The 16,132-nt window shown below is 48.6% G+C and overlaps 3 protein-coding genes across 3 annotated transcripts; all 3 read right to left on the bottom strand.

Moving 5' to 3' along the window:
• Nucleotides 1-3,169: 3,169 nt before the first annotated feature.
• Nucleotides 3,170-3,487, bottom strand: GGS22DRAFT_189433 (uncharacterized protein; the record flags this gene model as incomplete). Its single annotated transcript, XM_047964851.1, has 1 exon — nt 3,170-3,487. The coding sequence occupies one exon, from the start codon at nt 3,485-3,487 to the stop codon at nt 3,170-3,172; it is 318 nt and encodes a 105-aa protein (XP_047818140.1).
• A 4,474-nt stretch (nt 3,488-7,961) lies between these two features.
• Nucleotides 7,962-9,689, bottom strand: GGS22DRAFT_21736 (thymidylate kinase-domain-containing protein). Its single transcript, XM_047966502.1, has 3 exons — nt 8,867-9,689; nt 8,661-8,769; nt 7,962-8,577 (listed from the first exon to the last, which is right to left on the bottom strand). The coding sequence occupies exons 1-3, from the start codon at nt 9,438-9,440 to the stop codon at nt 8,031-8,033; spliced, it is 1,230 nt and encodes a 409-aa protein (XP_047818139.1). The 5' UTR covers nt 9,441-9,689; the 3' UTR covers nt 7,962-8,030.
• A 267-nt stretch (nt 9,690-9,956) lies between these two features.
• On the bottom strand, nt 9,957-12,436 carry GGS22DRAFT_165323 (uncharacterized protein). Its single transcript, XM_047961664.1, has 2 exons — nt 11,631-12,436; nt 9,957-11,442 (listed from the first exon to the last, which is right to left on the bottom strand). Exons 1-2 carry the CDS (start codon nt 11,713-11,715, stop codon nt 10,292-10,294), a joined length of 1,236 nt encoding a protein of 411 aa, XP_047818138.1. The 5' UTR covers nt 11,716-12,436; the 3' UTR covers nt 9,957-10,291.
• Between the last annotated feature and the right edge of the window lie 3,696 nt (nt 12,437-16,132).

Genomic DNA, 16,132 nt, shown 5'->3' with positions numbered 1-16,132 from the left:
CGAACCTCACCCACGAGCCAGAATGCCAACCTCGCATATTGGATCTCCCCTTCAGCCTTCTGCGCAAAGACTCCTCCTTGAGATCTAGGTCAAGGCCCTGCCAGAGATGTCGCCTCATCTCGTCTCTTGATGAGGGTGAGATGCCCCTGCATCGCATCCTTTCTGGAGACTTCGCCTGGAAAACCGTTGCCGGTGATAACGATTGTTATGCCTGGTATAAGTCTTGGTATTCTACATCACTCATCTCTTCCCAGGGAGATCAGGGACGATGCTCTTCCGCTCACTCTTCCTCATGTCGACCTAGACTTCTTTCTAGCTTGTGTGCTTTTGCTTCATTTCTCTCCTACGGTCGATCCGTTCGTTTTCCACTTTCATTTTGCCTATTTTCATCCGTTCGTTTCGTTTACAGGCTGGACCAGTTTAATTCAATTCTATAGAGTTTAGAGTTACCGTGGTCTAATATTCCCTTTCCTTGATCGTCTTGTCCACTGTTGAACTTGCCCATTCAGTCTCTTCCGGCCATAGTCATATGTGTAGCCATGCAGCTCTCCGCAGGTTATTTCCCAACTCTTTTGGTTTTGGCCTCAGTAGCAGTTGCTACCGAAGTGCCACCGGCCCAAGTTATTCATGACACCGTCTATGAGACTATACATGTCGTAAGTGATTCCATCAGTCTATACCTACCTACCCAATATCCCATCAAATAGTACAGCCTCTCCTTGAGATCGGAGCACATCTGTCAGATGTGTTTAGCGTCGAAGGCAACTCAAGGATACTCTATCAACTTACTAACTTCCAATTCCCTACATAGACATTGGCACCAGAGACAATTAAAGAGACGGTACATCTGCCGCCGGAGACGATAAAAGAGACGGTGCATATCACTCTGCCACCGGAAACACGGAAGGAAACTCTACATATAACTCTCCCTCCTACAACGGTGAAAGAGACAGTTCATGTTACTCTGCCACCAGAGACTGTCAAGGAGACTATTAAGGAAACTGTCCACATCACGCTGCCTCCTCAGACAGTGAAGGAAACTGTCAAGGAAACGTTACATGTGACGCTACCTCCACAGACAATACACGTCCCGGTGACGGAAGTTGTTCATATCACGAAGACTGAGGTTCAAAAACAGTCCATCACACTACCACCGCAGACGGTGAAGGAAACGGTCCATGTCACTATTCCCGTCACTAAGGTAGAAGAGAAGCTGCTCACGAAGACGGAAGTCAAACACGAGGTCAAGACGGAGGTACAAACTGCAACTCAGACGAAGCTCGAGACGAAGCTCGAAACTAAGGTCGAGACCCGTAAGGAAACTCTTCCTCCTCAGACCATTAAAGAAACGGTTCATATCAGCGTACCCGTCACGCAAGTGGTGAAGGAAACAGTACACATCAGTGTTCCAGTTACACAGATACAGACTGTTAAGGAAACTGTCCATGTCAGCATCCCCGTAACTCAGCTGCAAACTGTCAAGGAGACCGTTAAGGAGACTGTACACATTAGTGTTCCAGTAACCCAAGTCCAGACCGTCAAGGAGACTGTTGCGGTTACCGTGCCCGTTACCAGACTAGAGACGGTCAAGGAGAGCGTTGCCGTTACGCGGGTCGAGACACTAAAGGAGACACTAAAGGAGACATTGCAGGTCAGCGTTCCAGTAACTCAGGTGTTAACGCAAACCGCGAAGGAAACAGTTCATGTCAATGTTCCTGTGACAGTGCAAGAATCCGTGGCCGTCACAGTTCCTGTGACAGTCAAGGAGTCGGTAGCTGTTACTGTCCCCGTCACAGTCAAGGAATCAGTAGCTGTTACTGTCCCAGTGACGGTTAAGGAATCAGTTGCTGTCAATGTTCCTGTAACAGTGAAGGAAAGCATTCCCGTCACCGAGATCAAATCCGTTCTGGAGACCGTGGCAGTCACGAAGACCGAAGTTTTGCAGCAGCTCGAAACGGTCGCTCTTACTAAGACCGAGGTCGTGAACGAACTTCAAACAGCCGTGGTGACCCAAACGGTTCATATATCCCTGCCGCCACAGATTATCAAGGAAACAGTTCACGTCACCCAGGCTGTGGTTGAGACGGTGCGCGAGACCGTTCACGTCACTCTTCCACCACATGTTGTTACGGAACTCGTCCACGTTACCGTTACGAAAGCATTGGAGATCTGCCACCAGACAGAAGTTTTGATCCCTATCGTCCATGTAACGCCTCCCCCTATAGTCCACGAGACCGTCGTGGTACCGCCCATGGTCCACGAAACGTCGATAGCGCTCGGACATCTAAATGTCACGTCAATCGCTCCGCCGGTTGCGCACGAGACTGTCGTAGTAGCCCCATCCTCTGTCAACCATACCGCTATGGCACCAGCGTCAGCCGCAATTCCGCAGCCAGCGTCGTCTCTAGCGCTGGGATACATGGCCCCCCACAATGCTAGGAGATGGCGCGCGTAAGTTCCTTAGTATTTAGGCTTCATTGTATGGTATGAAAACAAGGAAGTGCGAGGGTAACAACGGGTTCAGGACTGGGTTTTCGATACACGGGATGCTTACAGGTGTGGGATAAATTTGGCATATTCGGGATATTTTCCTTGGTAATCTTTATAGTTCGGTTTACGCTTCTCTGCAGTCTATAATTCCCGGCATCTGTTTCAACAGGTGTCGCGCAGATCGGAAAACTAAAATGGATGTTTTCCTTCTTGACTCTTCGATCCGATTTTATGCTTGTTAAGACGGCCAAAATAGATATAATTATGCTTGCACGGTTCATCCAGCATCTCTGTCTTCTAGGCTTGCTTTCGATTTGGTTTGGATTGCTAACATACTGTGGAAGAATACAGGACGGTATTCAGCAATGGTAGACATATTACGAGCCATGTGGTCCTGTTCTCCTATTCCGTTTCCCCACATCCATCAGCCTAGCGTTGACCCTTAACCTCCATCTTCAACCGTACGCCGTCACTACCTAGGTATAATGCCTTCGGTAATCGAGGTAGCGTGTTGTTTATAAGAATATTATGGGTATTTTGGATATAGTATGCTCGTAGCGATAATGCCAGGTCGATGTCGTCATCGTCATTAACCCCTATTCGACCTCAAGATACGCCAGCATGTCTTGGTCGGTCGCAAACAGTTGTAACAAGTTCGAACAGTATAACTTCTTCGGGATTACTTAAAGGCACACCCTCCCTTTTTAATACACACAGGGCTGATGATAAGAGCTTTGATTTTGCAACGGTCGCAGTTACGCGGGATCTTAGGCATGCTGGGGCCGCTCTGGCATGGCTGCTCGTTTTCGGTCTGCGATTCTCCTTGTTCGTTCTTTATGTCGGTGTAGAAGAGACGGATTCTGCGGTGCTGTAGTACGCGGGAGGATCGTAGCATTTCTCCTTCGAAGCAGATCGCGGCGACCATGCCGCAGAGCTCGGATATGAGCTGCTCGTCCTGCGCTCTCTGCGACTCGGTCGGGTATTCTCCGAAACACATCTTGTTGGCTGGCGCGTGTTTATACGGTGGGATACTGTAAGGGGGTGGTATTTGAGGCCATAGGTCGCTCGGGAGGAATCGGATTCTCGTCAATTACTTCGGCGAGTGGTAGTTCTACGAGACGGGTAGCGAGAGTAGAGTCGATGAATTCCCTAGAGGCTATTCTATTCGCAAGTCAATATTGATGAGAATTAATTCTATCTTCGCCAGACATCTTACCTACCTACTCCGAACGCTTGGGGAGGAAAGTTTGGGAGTTTGGTTAGAAGAGTTTGGTTGATTGGATTGACACCTCTAGGTACGAAGACCTAGGCCATATACCACCCCTTTCCAAACGATCTCAAGGGCAGATAATAATATTTAAACTATTGGCCTTCAGAATAGACTGTCCTTTGAGCTCTGTGTAGCTACAACACCCTGTTTTTGGAGCTCTCAGTTATCATCAGGGTGTGGTAACGTTTTGGATTAAGTTGGCCAATTTGGCATTGCAATTCTGATTTACCTACCTCAGTAAACTTATTTACGGCCCTCTGGCAAGACGAAACTACTATCATACTTAGCATTGTCGCCCTCTTCCCCCCTAAGGCTTTACTTAATTATTAAATACTGGATCACGAAGTCACTAATAATATTTACACACCTTGTATAGTGTACGTTACCTACTGCATACATGTAAGTAGGTACCCTATCGTCCACGGTCATAAATGGAAGCTCTTTTCCATTCATCGTTCTTTCACTTGCCCATGTTTATGCCTTCCTGTTAACGAAGACCGTTAACTGCCGGCAGGTACTGCAACTTGGGCAAGAAGAGCTCTTTGTAAGCTCAATATGGCTCGTTATAGATCTCATGACTTCAAGTTAGGTTTGAATTTAAGATTCTATTATCAATCATTGATCAATTATGACAAAATTGCTCATATATACAAGGTCGGGAAGCCCTAAGGGGGCAGACGGCTTAATCATGGTTTCCTAAGACACGGAAGCGAACCCCCCTTTTTCATAGTATATATAAGAAATGACTCAGGGCACACCCTGGGGCTAACCCTAACTTGTGTAGTTCGATAGCTAATAAGCTTTTCTATTTAGATATATAATTCCAGGTAGACCTCTCTTCTACAACTTCTTTTAAACACCCAGTTTCCTAATGCATCAATCATACCTAACTTGATCATTTAACTATCACCCGTTCATACATCTAATTTATTATTACTTCGGAGTAACCAACATGATGGAAGACAAGAAGCTAAGGCATATTCGAAACATAATCCATAAAAAATGACAATTTACTCAAATGGAGTAGAGCGGATAAAACATAAAATCCAACCTCCCATATCCAATCTCTCATACCCAATTTCCCCAGTTCTACAGCTGGAATACTTCATCTTATTATATGGATTGAAGCAACCGAAACGTACCTTGCGGAAATATTATAAGAGAAATCCTAAAGGGTGTGTGGAAGTACTGGCTGGCCAGTTACCCTTCTTGCCACAATCCCGACTCATGGGTTGGGTTCGACATTAAACAAGATACGAGAACATCTGGGATGCGCAGGACTCGATCGTCATGTGGGAAGAAGGAGCTAGCATCATCCTACCTTCTAAGTACCACTCGCACCTACAATTATTACCAACGTAAGGCTTCCTGTCTGATCGATAGATTGCTTGATTGCCTATGCTGACAAAGGCACAACCTTTATAGCTACAATAATACGATGAACCCCCCCCCTCGAGGGGGCACGTTATACATACCTGCCTAGGTAACCGGAAAGCTCCTATGCTGACCTGCTCCGGGGTTAGCAACCAACAGGGCTACTTAGGACATATCATGGGCTCTCACGCACCTGCCTCAACGGGCCGAGTCTCAGTCACTAGCCATCATCCCCTCTACAAACAAAATTTCCAACAACTGATATATTTCCTTATATATACCACGGCCGTATCAGCCACACGATGACGGAGAAAGGGGACAAGGGTCAGGACTATGCCACTAAACACTCTTGTCACCAAAGGTCAAATCAAAGTGATACTCATGATCTTATTACAACGGGAACATTCCTTATGGGGATATACATATGATACATTGTGTCTACATGTAAATTCAATCTGCATTGTAGTTCTCCGGACTTAGACGCACTTACCACTACGGATGCGGGATACGGCATCCTTAACAGCGACCGAGATCACAAGAATCATCTGGGTTCCTATATTCAGGACCTAGACTATCAGGCCCATACAAGAAGTCTAGCTGATATGGTTGGCCCCCCATGTCGGGATCCGCACTAAGCCAATCATGGTGGACTTTTCACACAATTTTCAAGGAGCGCGAACAGCCTAATAGCCCGCGGCACGACATATTTGCCAACATTGGCGCGGCGCCGTCCTGAGTAGGGTTACTTCACCATCACAACTGGTATACGACTAATGCCTACAAGGAAAAATAGTACACCCTAATCCTCTACCACCATATCGTGCGAAAGGTACTTTACTAGCAGGACATAATATACCCCTGATGAAGAGGCGTGTCATCCTCTACATGCGCCTATCCAAATAACAAACACTTTCTAAGTGGATATCTTCTACGAGTTGAGAAGTAGAAGCTTTCGACATTCCCTGCCCCCAGGTGGCAACTCTAGTGGTACATCAAGTCTGCGCACTTATTTTACATATCTTTCCCCTCGCGACATGACGAACGAACACACTCCTGAGCGCCAAATCTCGAGGTTGAAACGCTAGCGTGATCACCTCGGAGTCAGCTACTAAGAAGCTGGGCCAGGTGTGGCCCGGCTGTGTGGATGGCTGACACCAAGAAGTGAGAGAAGCGCGCTGCCATAGAGATCCTGCTCGATGTCGTAGACATCCACTCAGCAGAGGATGAGTACGCTTACAAGAGACATCGGAACCGAAGTAAATGAGTGTAACGTCTAAGACGACGATGATCTTGTTATCGCCCAGGCTGGAACTGGGGACCCTTTGTGTTCCACACCACATGGTCGTGGTGTGGAACAGATGCCCCGTGGCAAATCTCGCCACAAAATACACTCGGGAAGAGAAAGAGATTTTAAACTTACGGGACCAAATAGACCACCAGATTATTGGTGAGATTTTAATAATATTTATTAAATACGTCGAACTTGACGATGAAGGTGCTCGCATGGCAGGTATGGCATGGGAAAAAGTTTCATTCGCGATTGGATTCCTGGATCCCGAGGGAAAGAATACATCCGACTCGAAATTGATATTTTATCTGGGAAACCATACCATTACCAAGAAGTTACATCGGATCCCGCTAAGGACGATAACTTCGCATTCTCTTTTCATCACACTGGAGTTAAGTACCACTAAGTTAATAGGAGAACAATGAACTCGGAGTGGAATGGAATCCCCTGATCTAGCAAACCCAATGCAGAGGCATTGACAGAAAACAAGAACATGACCATCGTTATATGGTGGGTTCGGCTTGTAACGACCTCGAGACATCATGTCGATAGAGATTCATATATATCTCCGAACTCCAGAGGTCTACTCTGTGGAGAGAACCGGTGAGAAGAGGAGGGGGGTATCTGATAGAGCTGCATCAAAACGGCATCGGCACCGTGGACTTTGATGTCCCTAAATTCATGTCTTGTCTTTGGTATCGACTCAAGCATATCCCCGTATCTGGGTGCCCGGTGCCGCGGTCTTCATGGGCACTTCCATAGCTACTCAATACGAAGTATGGCCGGTGAATCATCCGGAGGATAGGAGTCCCTTTAGCGGCCAATCAACCAAACGAAAACCAAAACGGCGGCCGCGAGAGAACCGATGGCGATGGCGATAACCGCACCCGTTCCCCATTCCGATACATCCGGGATGAGGAGGCTCGTGACGAGGAAGACCGGATCACCGGTATAGACACGCTGGATTAAGCATGGCCGCGATGCTTCTGGTCGTGCATACTGCGAAGATAAGGTCACATACCAGAGTGACGAGGAAGATTTGGCCGTACCTAAAGCATATCTAAACGCAAGTGGTTACTTTTTACTGAACGAGTACAAGGATAATGACACAGCACCATCTTATCTCGTGTGCTCCGGTGGCGCGGTTCGACGCACTTGCACAAAGTGCCTATGCGAATTCAAGACCAGATCCGACTACTTTCAACTATACATCCTACCTCAGGCTTAGAGTGCACACTACCTACTAAGAACAAGAGTACCTATGAAACCTAGGTATTTATTTACTCTGACCGATCACTATCGACGTCGGCCTTCACCTGAGCACCCACATAGGATTTGGCGTTCGAATTCCCCACCAATGTTGACAGCGACAGCGCAATGGGAATATCAGTGGACAAAATTTTCTGATACATACATGGTGATGAATGCATTCTCCGGGCATGTCGCAATGCTAGGCGGAGAGAGTTTAGAGCTCCTGAAGTAATAACGTCGTTAATATCTAGCTTGCTACGCCTATCACAGTAGCAGATTCCAGAGAAATTGTTGATACTTTTTAGATTAGTACTGAGGTGCATAACTGCATAGAGTGTTAATAATAAAAAATACACATTATCGCACCGTCCTAACCGTTCTGCCAACCTCTCCTCTCTCCACTGACTCTAGCCGAGGTAAGACATGTTCCCAGACCTTTTCAGACAAGCTCTCAACATCCAGATCCGCATCCACGATCTGAATATCCTCTTCCTCCTGTCTGAACTCGCCCTCCTCGTTCGTCGCACTATCCCCTCCTCTACCCGATCCATTCCCAAGTCTCTCAACGTCCCCTCTCCTCGGGACCTTAGTCGAAGTGCCACTGTTGCCCACAGCGCTGCCGAGATCCCCCATACTAAGGCCCCAGAAAAGATCTCGAACGCGCCGCTGCATTTCACCCTTCTCATACACCTCTCCACCCCAACCACCGCGTTCGCGCGCCACTTCCTCGTCGAGGTCAAGGAACAGCACTATATCGGGTCTCGGTAGCCCAACCTCAGGAGCCTTAGCCCAAGACAGACTTAGGGATTTGATGTTCTTGGCGGCACTGTACACGATGCCGCTATGGTAAAAGCGGTCGCAAATAATCGTATGGCCGGCTTCCAATTCCGCCTTGATTTTCTTACTGTGAAAAGATCAGCGCAGAACCAAACAGAGAAGATATTCTCGCCTCATAGAAGACAATAGAACAATAGAAAGGGAACTTACACCGCCTCCCAGCGGTTCGCGCTAAACAACAGATGAATAACATGGTCCTCGACCTCGGTCTCGCCCTTAAGATACGAGTCGATCATCAGTCCGATCGGCGTTGTCCGATCTACACCCAACTCATTAGCCCAGCACCACCAACCCCCTCCCCTCCAAACCCATCAATACACCCACCACTTTCCAAAGGGGGCACACCTCGCACGTACCAGGAAACCGCATAAACCGTACCTCGCGTCCACTCTCCACACACCTCTGCTGCAACAACTTCGCCTGCGTAGTCTTACCCGCGCGATCCATGCCCTCGAACACGACAAACGCGCCGCGCACCGGATCGCCCCTCTCAACCCCATCCATCGCATCCCCATCCCTATCCCCCTCCTCCTCACCACCAACCCCTTCCACACCGCCCGCCTCCCCATCATCAGCTGTAGACCCAACCTCGCTGAGCCCCTCCACGGGAGGCGGCAGCGGGATCTGCGCGCGCGCGGGGTCGGGATCGATGACAGGCGCCGCGAGGACGGGCGGCGGAGCGCCTGTGGCCACGGTGATGGAATCGCCGTCCTCGCGGTCCGCGGCGGTTTTCTGTGTCTGCGACATCTCGTTTGTCGTACTCGCTTCCGCGGGGATATCCCTGGTATTGCCAACAGCAGCAGTACTATCACCAGCACCAGCAGCACCAGCAGTAGTAGTAGCAGTAGAAGTAGGTAATTCCTCAGATCTCAAAGCAACAACCGACGAAGCAATAGTCGCCGCAGTCGCAAGATCATTAATCGACGCCATCTCTGCGATGCGGCGCGCCTTCTTTTAAGGTAAGGGGGGTGGGTATCAGATTGTAGCGAATAGAAAAGCGCCGTTCTGCCGGCCAGTCGATTCGCAGGTAGGGTAGTACGTCGATATTAAAAAGCGAAAAAAAGGGAAGAGCCAATTACATATACTCCGGTGTGAGGGTTTAATACCTCCGCGAATGTCGATTGGATGTCGAGCACGTCCGGATCTCAGAAAGGGGTGGGGGGTCGTTGACTGGTCTTCTTAAAGGCTGGGGGTGTGAGATGATGTGGGATGATGTAAAGATGTGGGCGAATGTATCGCGACTATGTCGAAGTGGAGCCGGCCGACATTACGTAATTCGCTTGTCATTTGTTAGATACAGAGTTAAACGCAATGCTCTGCTTAACCGCCGGTTTGATGCAGATACTTCTTAGAAGAAAAGGGTAAGGACTCAATTGGATATTTAGACGCCACATCTCTCCGGGTGGCAGACATATATAGTCACATATAGGTACCGATGTAGATTTGGTACAGGTTTTGTTATTGAGTTGTACCATATATCACTCGCCGCCTCGTCCTCTGGTTCTCGATGGGATAGGCGTAAAGCAACGGTTAGAGCCAGCATTGAAGTATCTCAATGCAAGTGTAAGCTCCAGAGGAAAATCAACATATGTACAAGACTCTTACAATGTAAAACAAATGCCATACCAACGCAACCAGCCCGCCCAAACCCTGCTATTACCATCGCCCCCTTAAACGCCAGTGATATCGCCTCCCGAGCCTATAGTACCTAGGCATTAGGCGACTGAAATATACCCATCAGTCCAAATACAGAAGCACGCGGAAAATTAGACTCGTCCTCATTAGCATTCCGCACCTTGTGCCACCTCAGTTGTTGCCATCTCAGCTTCGTCTTTAGCACTTCCGCTCTCCCACACCTCAAAGCTTTCACCAGTGCCTTCCATTGGCTCGAGAACTGCTGCGCCGGGTGCAGGCTCATCCGTTTTCTGCATTAACTCGTCGACCGATTGCACTCCGTCTTCGTTGATAAGCTCCGCGGGGACATCGGGTTCGGCCGACTTATCAGAAGCGTATTCGAGGTCACCTTGTGCTTGCTGAGGCTGGCTATCCTCTTCATCGTCACCGGGGACGATGATGATAGAATTCTCATCACAACCTTCTGAGTAATAATCGCGAACGTTCATCTCACCCAATGGGTTGCGCTCCTTCTCAAATACCATCTCATCTTCCGACATCTGTCGGACTGCACGCGGTCGTGACGTCTGAGATACATCGTCCATCGGAGGCACGTTCTCCTTGCCCTCGGCTCGCTCTCGTTGGCGACGGCTCTCGTTCTCCTCGTCTGAGCTGATGTCAAGAACACAGGTGCTATGCTGTAGCAGATTGGTCATCTCCTGTTCCGGAGTGTCTTCGTGAATGTCGAAGAACCAGGACGACTTCATGTCACCTTCTTCAAGACTGCCACTAAAGTCTAGAGAATTGGATAACAAGGACTTCACAGCAGGTGACGCATTGCGACCGCCGTAACCTGAGAGCGTCCCTCTAAGAGCTGCATCCAGAGAAAACGGCGCCGCTGACTTCTTCGACAGGTCAAAAGCAGGGGGATCGACTCTAGCGAACCCGCGTCCAGTGCGTCGTCGAGATGATAGAATTCCGGTCTTCTTGCCGCGAGTAGGTGATCGGCCAGCAGGTGCTGAGAGGGGCGAGCTCTTAGCTACGCCGGTGTTGATCTTAGCAACAGGCGACTTGGGATTGAGCATCGATCGTGGGCGCGACACAGGTGACTTGGCTCGAGTGATAGCAGGGATGGCGGGGATATCATTGGTGCTGGCCGACTTGGTGAGGATAAACGCCGACGGCTTGAGAGCAGAATCCTTAGCAGTGCTATCAGAGCCCTTGGGTCGCTTAGAGTAGAGGAGCGGGTCTACATTCTCGAAATCGTCGGTGTCCAAGCTGTCGGAAGCCTTTCGCTTCCCGGGCGAGATTGAGAGTGCTATAGACTGATTAGCACACCGCCGTACCAATTTCGCATTGTGAATCAAGCGTTTTCTAGATATATGGTTCCAACAGGTTGTGCAATTCAATTGTGTTCAATGACATTGAGCTAGTGTGCGACAAGACACCACGTAATTAGGAACACTCAAGGCTCCCTAGACACTTCACATCTTCCCCTAGACTTACCATTCTGTCTATTCTTCAGACTTGTCAAATTCTGCAAGCGTGCCCCATCGAGAGGAGCGAAGGGTTGACGAGTAGCAGTAGCCATTGTTGTAAGTTCTGACGTGGTCTGGTGGTGAAGGGATGCGAATGCCCAATTGATCCACGATGTTGTGGTTCTAGTTCGACTCAGTCAAGGGTAGTCGAAAGTGGTTCTATGGAGCCCGATTGCCAATGAGTTGAGTCACGAGGATACCCAAGTAAGGATGTCAAGGTTTGGTGAGGAACGATTGACACCTAATGCTAGACAAGAAGTCGAGTTGTCACGATTGTTTGTTTATTTTGTTGCGAACAATCGTATATCGTCGAATTTGTCTGCAAAATAGGAGGGGAAGTAAGAAGAAAAGTGGGCGAGGGAGTGTTGTGGTGGGAATTGGTAGATCTTATTGCATCTAAGTTGTCGTCTTGATTAGAAAAGGTCGCGCCGACAGAGACCAGAAAATGGAGAAAGGATTGGCGCGGGAGGTCAATGTCTCGAATGCGCTGCACTGTTGAGATTACCAGACCAAACTTGAATTAGGAAGCGCCCGTCCGTTAGTGAGGAGAGGGGAACTAATAGGATTAAAGAGCGATGAGTGGATGAGTGAGTGAATGAATGGATGGACGGCTGCAGGTGTGCAGGACTTTGTAAGGTTGTAAGGTTGTAAGGTAGAGAGAGGGTGGTAGAGTGGTTGCGAAAGGTATGCGAAGAAATTAGAAGATGGAATAGAGGGAAGGATTGATTGATTCTCGCATACTCAGGTTTCAAACAGGCTTGGTGGGCAGGTGGGCTACAGTGATATGTAGGTGGTTTAAAGGGCTTTGGCCTTTTTCTTCTTCGTGTTGCGGACGCGTGGTGTTGGTGTAAATGGGGCTTCGACCAATCAAAAAATAGGGGCAACTTTACCTGCTTATGACCTGCAGTATTCAGGTGGACCTTGCGCAAGGGCTGAGTTGTGTCTGACTGGATCGGGAGGAAAAACTGCAGGGAATTATAGCGATTGTCTCTCAATTCTCATGCAACCCCCCAGTGCGGATATTTGATTTGCCAGAATGGTGGCTCAAGCGTCGAGACGGTCTCACCAGGCAGTGCCAAAATCGATTAGAATGCAAGCCAATGCAGCTAAAAGGGACCAATCATCGCGTCCAAATTCAAGCCAAGGTGAGTTCGAAGGAGGTTCAGTTGTAAAAGGCCGTCGGAAAGTCAACTTAAATCGAAGTGATCAGTCTTCCTTGTGGGACTCGAACTGTTCCAACGCGCGAATCGAATGCAGGGGTCCGCGCTTTTCGCGTCCATAAAGAACTGGTCTCCCCCTCCGATCCATCGTCCATCCTCACCGCGCGGGGCAAGGTATGCCACAAACCATTTGCCAGGGAACTTTATGTTGCAAGACAAGGTCCTTGACGTCAAGGCATGTCTTCGAAACTACCACTCGAGGGGATTCGTTCCAGTTTCACGATATCAAGATATTGATTCTCCCCGCAATGTTTTCCATGCACGGATTATGCTAGCCGCTATTGGAACGCCTAGCAAACCGATGAACAAGCGTCATCCACTGCATCTGCCCGTTGCGATCAGCGATATAACCGCAAACCTAGCGTCGGGTTAGAGACTTAGGTCGAACTCGGCTGTGAATGAGCTAGGCTAGCCCGACTAGAGGCAAACTCCCATCGGAGAGATCCCACGGTCTGACGTGCTTACCCTTCTCGTCACGGCTACTATGACTAAATGCTAATAACCAATGAGGTATATACGCATGGCAGCCAATGCGGTGCATTGGGAATCCAAAGGCGATTAGGCCGCATATAACGCGACCACATCTTAGCCTATGGGAAAAACAAGCGTTGGAGCGGACGATGCCAGGGCGATATCAGCCTTGGGGGACGCCTCATTGGCTTAGATCAAGACCCTCCCCCCTTCTCTCCTAGCCAGTGGAACAGGGCATATAGACCGAACTTGGTCGTTCATCAGGTCCTTAGAGGTCTGCAAATAGGACGTGATGACGCGTGTATGGACAACTCGAAATCACAGTGAAACTTCGGCAATTAGTCCAGAATCCAGACAGAGCCCGAGACCAATATGTCCCATACACCTTGGAAGAGATTATTAGTAGCGCCCATGGTGCACTTCCTCGGCTAGGCAGAGACTGAGTGACCGTTAGACGGCCAAGATGCCTACAGCAATACGTGTAGCCTCCTTAGTCGACCACGGCCGATCCGAGTCCTATCATGATGGCCTTAGCTAAGCCCCTCGAAACATCTCAGCAATTGTTTGGCTATTGGTGACAGTTATTCCATGAGTTTCCGTTTATGGGGCACTGGCATTTTGGCCCTCACTCCACGTCGAACGCCGATAGGAGAGTGCTCGGAGTCTCGCCACCAACATGATGAAGATGATGAAGAGTTAGAAGTCTGACCTCCAAGCTGCACTGCCTTTTTACAGAACGACAAAGGAACATTGAAGTAGAAGAGAAGTCAACCTTGGAAGTTAGATTGCTAAGTTTAAACCTAAAGGCTTCTCGAAGTTGATCTAGACTAACAGAATTAAGTTCTCTGGCCATTCCTAAGATGTAGCTTCCTGATCATGGTCTACTGCGATCATGTAGCAGCAGGCGCAAGCAAGTTCATCGTGGCGTACCTACCTCTATGTTGTATGTACTTGATCAAGTACATACTAGGTAGAAATCCACAGAAGGACGTTCCATGTTAGTCTTTTACACTCTTACATGCATTACCACATCGTGCTCCTAGTTGTCGTATGGGAGATGATACACCAGTCACCTGTCATGTAGACGGTATTACTCTGCAGCATCACGGAAGTCAAACTCTGCAATAGTAAACTGACACATGAACTTCTCTCCAAGTCCTGAATCGTTCCTGTATGGGGCTCGGCCAATGTTTGAGGATATTTAAAGCACGTCGTGATGTTTCTCCAATAAGACGGCTTCCTTCTGGAGTTAGCGCCCAAACTTCATCCCGGTCAACTGGACCTGACGCACATATAAGTTAATCGTAACGTCCATGCCGGATGCGATCCAACGATAGGCCAGGAGATCGCCGAAGTAAAGCTCTAGACCACTCCCGAAGATACGCTTCACGGTTTACACAGGGAATCATATTCATGTCCAATAGCTATTTTTATCGGATGGGATAACTCAGAATGCATTGCTTGCTGCAAACCGAAGAATATAGAATCATAAAATAGTGTTAAGGGCCGGAAAACGTATCCGCACCTGGGCACCGAACGATTATCCTATTACCTCTTACGAAACTATTATCTAGTCCGCAGTAGCCGCAGATTTTCGCAGGTGCCTAACGACGATTCACTTTCCTCTTCCGCGTGCTACGGCCTTCCGGGATATGAACGTAAGTAACACCACAAGAGGATTCACCAACCATAGACATACATACGTCAAGACCTAAGTGCGCACTTCTCCGAGCATTTCCGGACCAAGTTTAAAGTCTCCGATTTCGAAAACTAGAGCCACAGCAGGTGTTTCCCAAACCAGGCCGAAGCCGCCGGCTCCGTAGCCACGAACGTCCTCCGTCCCCTATCCCCCATTCCATACTCCTTAGACCACACCAACAACTAACCCAGCTCATAGTCATCAGGATGTTCCCTGAACGCTTCGATCTTCCTCTCTTCAGACAATAAACGCCATCGTGACATTATTAACATACACCAAATCCAAGAGCCCCTTCACTACCTCCATAGCCTCGATATCCATCCTTTTGCGCTCAACGACTAAGCCTAGGACCTCGAAGGAGTAGATATCGGGACGATTAGCAAGCCGTGCTAGGTCCTTGTTGATTCACTAGTTAGTGTCGCGGGCGGAGAACGACGGGACTAGATCTCATCCCCGTGTGCTGAGGCAGGTGATATAGGATCACCTTCGGCTATGCTATGGTGGAGATTCTCGTCGTGGTTACTGGAAAGCATCCATCTATAGGCATGGGGTATATCTGTTGAAAGCGGTCTTTGGTTCGATATCGATGCTCTAACCATGGTATCGAAGTGACTCGGATGTGAAGCTACATTTCTAATACCTAGGTACCTACCTATACATCATCACTACCTGCCTCGTTATGTCCCACGCCTCATGCCAGTATATATACCTGCCAAGGTACTTACATAGTAGGTAGATTGGGCATTTTGGAGTTAAATGTACATTTAAAAGGGGGTACTCTTTGTTGTCAATTGATGACATTGTGGGGCAGCGGCTCTTATGATCTTATGAGGTAGTAATAAGCACTGCGACAATGTGCCCTAGCATTGCGGCTCACGTACCTACCTAGGTACATATGGATGCTGATGACGGACATCAGTTAGCCATACCTCCTTGTCCCAGTACTTCGACCTTATCGGCATTATTCGAAAGTTCCAAGGTGGTTTGAATTTGAGCGATTGTCCGTATGAAGTCCTCAAGAACAGAAAGCCCTATTTCTTGACGAGGCAGACATTCTGACCTCTGGTATACCGGGTACGG

The sequence above is a fragment of the Annulohypoxylon maeteangense genome, assembly GCF_022496945.1.
Source record: "Annulohypoxylon maeteangense strain CBS 123835 unplaced genomic scaffold GGS22scaffold_10, whole genome shotgun sequence".
Lineage (NCBI taxonomy): Eukaryota > Fungi > Ascomycota > Sordariomycetes > Xylariales > Hypoxylaceae > Annulohypoxylon > Annulohypoxylon maeteangense.
This window is presented reverse-complemented; position numbering and strand designations above follow the sequence as displayed.

Coding starts and splice junctions, on each gene's coding strand:
- GGS22DRAFT_21736 (XM_047966502.1), bottom strand. CDS start 9,440: ATGGCGTCGATTAATGATCTTGCGACTGCGGCGACTATTGCTTCGTCG. Junction 8,770..8,866: donor ACGGTTTATGCGGTTTCCTG/GTACGTGCGAGG, acceptor AGTTGGGTGTAG/ATCGGACAACGCCGATCGGA. Junction 8,578..8,660: donor GCGAACCGCTGGGAGGCGGT/GTAAGTTCCCTT, acceptor ATCTTTTCACAG/TAAGAAAATCAAGGCGGAAT.
- GGS22DRAFT_165323 (XM_047961664.1), bottom strand. CDS start 11,715: ATGGCTACTGCTACTCGTCAACCCTTCGCTCCTCTCGATGGGGCACGC. Junction 11,443..11,630: donor TCTGAAGAATAGACAGAATG/GTAAGTCTAGGG, acceptor ATCAGTCTATAG/CACTCTCAATCTCGCCCGGG.